This window comes from Palaemon carinicauda, chromosome 1 (genome assembly GCF_036898095.1).
Source record: "Palaemon carinicauda isolate YSFRI2023 chromosome 1, ASM3689809v2, whole genome shotgun sequence".
NCBI lineage: Eukaryota > Metazoa > Arthropoda > Malacostraca > Decapoda > Palaemonidae > Palaemon > Palaemon carinicauda.
The window spans coordinates 300969837-300974836 of record NC_090725.1 but is presented as its reverse complement, the minus strand read 5'-3'; the positions used below and the strand labels follow the sequence as shown (position 1 = coordinate 300974836).

The 5000-nt window shown below is 37.4% G+C and overlaps 1 protein-coding gene across 1 annotated transcript in view; it reads left to right on the top strand.

Annotated features, from left to right (window-relative positions):
- Positions 1–4379: 4379 nt before the first annotated feature.
- The window catches only part of LOC137639953 (uncharacterized), a 7440-nt gene continuing 6819 nt past the window's right edge, over positions 4380–5000 (top strand). The window contains exon 1 of the mRNA XM_068372268.1: positions 4380–4800. Within this exon, the coding sequence (XP_068228369.1) occupies positions 4380–4800 (421 nt within the window). The remainder of the gene's footprint in view (positions 4801–5000) is intronic.

Below are 5000 nucleotides of genomic sequence, written 5' to 3'. Positions count from 1 at the left end.
AATTGTACAAGTTATAATGAAAATGTTTCGTTAGATGATTAATATGGACCCGCCCGAGAAGTAGTTCACTCGACTTCAGTGGAGGGTTGGATTTAAACCCAAAACAAGTAAACAAGTAAGTAAACAGTTAGCAATATTAACCATTTCATTTTGGTCCTCACAAGTTTTAGAGAGGCTGTTATAATACTCCAGAAGTGTCCTGTCCTTTCCAAGAGTATTATTGATTTTATCTTGAGAATATATTTTTATTCTTTTTCTTTTTTTATTTTACGCTCCTAGGCATGTTACTATTCGGATATTTGTGGCATATAAATTTGCTTCTTAAATAACTTTTTTGAATCATGAAAAAGGGGTTAACACAAGGGGTAATTTTTCTGTAGCTACTTCACTCATGGTATGGGTAGAAGAGAGACTTTAGCTTTGATAAGCAGCTCTTCTAGGAGAAGGACACTCCAAAATCAAACCATTGTTCTCTATTCTTGGGTAGTGCCATAGCCTCTGTACCATGGTCTTCCACTGCCTTGGGTTAGGGTTCTCTTGCTTGAGGGTACACTCAAGCACAATATTCTATCTAATTTCTCTTCCTCTTGTTTTGTCAAAGTTTTTGTAGTTTATATAAGAAATATTTATTTTAATGTTATTACTCTTAAATTGTTTAATTTTTCCTTGTTTCCTTTCCTCACTGAGCTATTTTCCCTGTTGGGGCTCCTTGGCTTATAGCATCCTGCTTTTCCAACTAGGGTAGGGTTGTAGCTCAGCAAGTAATAATAGTAATAATAATGATAATGAAAATAATAATAATAGTAATAATAATAATAATAATAATAATAATGAATTATAGAATTAACTACCAAGTAATAATAGTAATAATAATGATAATGAAAATAATAATAATAATAATAATAATAATATTTAAATTATAGAATTATTAACTTATTACATTAATAATGTTATCGTCAAGTTGTGGTCGTTTTGTGCAGTTGCTTTGGTGTTCGTGTTTGTCTGGGGAGGTTGAGTACCTGAGGGTCGTCTACCTTTGTTTCACAGAAGGTATGGATTTTACTGAGAAAGCCTAAATTTGGGTTGGAAGGTCCATTTTCTGGTTATTAAGAGTGTCGATACACTTCATGCGCACGCATGCATTCACAAGTACACACGCATGTACGTATGTATATATGTGTTGTATACATATATATATATATATATATATATATATATATATATATATATATATATATATATATATATATATATGTAGATTCATATATATATAATTATATATATATATATATATATGTGTGTGTGTATAAATATATATATATATATATGTATGTATATATATATATATATATATATATATGTGTGTGTGTGTATATATACAGTATATATATATGTATGGATATATATATATATATATATATATATATATATATATATATATATATATATATATGTATGTATCATCTACGCCTACTGACGCAAAGGGCCTCGGTTAGATTTCGCAAGTCGTCTCTATCTTGAGCTTTTAATTCAAAAGCTCTCCATTCATCATCTACTTCGCGCTTCATAGTCTTCAGCCATGTAGGTCTGGGCATTCCAACTCTAGTGCTTTGTGGAGCCCAGCTATGTGTGTGTATTATGTACGTATATATTATTTTTGTCCATATTCATCTATGTATGTATACGCACTAATGTGTATCCGCTTGCCTGCTTGCACCCACATGCAAAGAGTTAATTAGTGATTTTGCAAAGTGTGCAGTAGTCCTACAGCTTTCTAACCCCCCCCCCCCCTCATACATTCAGCTGATCAGTCAAATCTTAGTGTGAGAGTCCTTGCCTCTGGGGTGAGGAGTCTTTGTCATCCCCACAGGAGGCTGTTGTGTTTAAAAATAGCGTATCTTCCGAGAAGGTCTTTTAATGAATATGCACGGGTATGTGAATCCTTATGGGGCAAGTAGGGGGAAGTGTGTGATAAAGTTACGTAATGTTCATATTATTATTATTATTATTATTATTATTATTATTATTATTATTATAAGCTAATTTACAACAGTATTTTGAAAAGTAGGAGGCTATAAGCCCAAGGTATCCAACAGGAGAAAGTAGCCCGGTAAGGAAAGGAAAGAAGGAAATGAAAAAACTTAAAAGAGGTGATGGACAATCAAAATATTTTAAGAACAGTCACAACTTAAAAATAGATCTCTCATATAATAAAAAAACACTATATGAAGAGAATCACGTCAGCCTGTTTAACTTAAAAATAGTTGATACAAGTTTTATGTATATGCAAATACAGATATAGAGTTTTTATAGTGTATATATAAGAGGTATATTTATTGTTACTGTTCTTAGAATATTTTATCCTAATTGTTCATTACTTCTCTTGTATATTTATTTTCTTATTTCATATCCTCCTTGCTGGAGCCCATTGGGCTTAGAGCATCTTGCTACTCCACCTAGGGTTGTAGCTTATCTGGTAATAATAATAATAATAATAATCATTATAATAATGATAATGATGATGATGATGTACCTTCTAAATACAACACCAACAACAATAATAATAATAATAGTAATAATGATAATAATAATAATAATGAGAATGTACCCTTCAAATACAATAATGATAATAATAGTAATGATAATAATATATTAATAATAATAATAATAATAATAATAATAATAATGAGGGTGTACTCCCTAAATACAACAACAATAATAATATCCTCTAGATAAACAATTACCTAAACATTACTTTATGCGTAGATTTTTCTCCCTTCGCATAAGCAAGAGCGACTATTCAAGTGTGACCTTAATAGGTATAGTTTTTTCTTGAAGATGCGACTCGGTGGGTGTCCTTGCTCCACATATTCATCCTTAGGTGTTGGTATGCTAATGATCTCTGTCCAGCCAGTCTGGTTTTGGGTGTCTCGTGCAAGCTGGGGTGAGGTCGTGTCCCTATCCTGGAGACGTTCGCTGCCCTAATTACGGATTTTGATCCGTGTTTTTTAAATGAGAGATAATGTCAGTGATTTAAAATTGGAATAAAAAAAATCTCCATTTTTATAAGTTTAAAGGCCGCTCATGAATCTGAGGCAAAAGACAGTGACATTACCCTATCGAGTAGGTCAATGCCCTAGAAACTGACCGCATATACATATGAGCAGCGCCCAAACTAGAACCAAGGAGGGCTAGGCAATGGCTGCTGATGGCTCAGCAGATTAAAAAGAACTTGGCCGTTTTAAAGGTTTAAAGGCCGCTCATGAATGGCAGAGGCAAGGGACATTGACATTACCATATCGAGCAGGGCAATGCCCCAGAGACTGACTATATATGCATATGATCAGCGCCCAAGCTAGGACCAAGGAGGGCCAGGCAATGGCTGCTGATGACTCAGCAGATTAAAAAGAACTTGGCCGTTTTAAAGGTTTAAAGGCCGCTCATGAATGGCAGAGGCAAGGGACATTGACATTACCATATCGAGCAGGGTAATGCCCCAGAGACTGACTATATATACATATGATCAGCGCCCAAGCTAGGATCAAGGAGGGCCAGGCAATGGCTGCTGATGACTTGGCAGTTAGACCTATAGGCTCCCCCAAACTCCAAATCCTTAACGCACAAGGTTGGTGAGGTTGCAGCAACCAAAGAAACTAAGCTAAGCTACAACCCTAGTTGGAAAAGCAGGATGCCCTAAGCCCAAGGTCTCCAACAAGGAAAATAGCCCAGTGAGGAAAGGAAACAAGAAAAAATAGATATTTTAAGAAGAGTAACAACATTAGATAAATATTTCCTATAAAACTTTTAACAAAACAAGAGGAAGAGAAATAAGAGCAACGTGTCTGATTATATATATTATGGTCTGGTGGTAAGTCATGAAACCACAGTTTCCTTGGTCCGAGTTCAAATCCAAGGCCAATAAGAAACTATTATCTGAATTTAATTCCTCCTTGGGTCTCTAGTCCCGAGGTAGAGAGAATTGGATATTAAGAGGTATTTATGGCTTACACACACACACACACACACATATATATATATATATATATATATATATATATATATATATATATATATATATATATATATATATATATATACCTTGACCTTTCACCATTTAATCATTTCCAGCCTTTTACATAGTAGTTAATCTCTACAAGTTTAATAACTACGATTGAAATTGTGGTCGGGAAGCTGTTCATAAACAAACACACGAACACACACACACACACACACACACACGAGCAGGAGTGAAAACATAACCTCCTAACTTCGTTGACTGAAGTAATAATAAGCTTCGCATTGTAACTGAGTATCATTACCAATCTCTAGTATAATTTCTGTATCCAAACAAAGATTATAACTAAGCCACAGAATAAATAATGGGGGGGGGGAGGGGGTTAACAGAGGTGGATAGTAAACGAGGTTCTTATCAGCATATTCTCAGTGGCACTCATCGAGGAGGAGGAGGAGGAGAGGGAGGAGGAGGAGGAGGAGCAGGAGCAGGAGCAGGAGGAGCAGGAGCAGGAGGAGCAGAAGCAGGAGGAGGCGGAGGAGCAGGAGGAGCAGAAGCAGGAGGAGGCGGAGGAGCAGGAGCAGAAGCAGGAGGAGGCGGAGGAGCAGGAGCAGGAGGAGCAGGAGCAGGAGGAGCAGAAGCAGGAGGAGGCGGAGGAGCAGGAGCAGGAGGAGCAGAAGCAGGAGGAGGCGGAGGAGCAGGAGCAGGAGGAGCAGAAGCAGGAGGAGGCGGAGCAGGAGCAGGAGGAGCAGAAGCAGGAGGAGGCGGAGGAGCAGGAGCAGGAGGAGGTGGAGGAGCAGGAGCAGGAGGAGGCGGAGGAGCAGGAGCAGGAGCAGGAGCAGGAGGAGGCGGAGGAGCAGCAGGAGGAATAGGAGGAGGAGGAGGAGGATGAGGAGGAGGAGGAGGTAGAGGAAGAGGAGGAGGAGGAGCCTGTTAAAAGGAGTGATTTCCATTTGTTCGGTGGAGGTAAAACAGATCTGGTTACCCA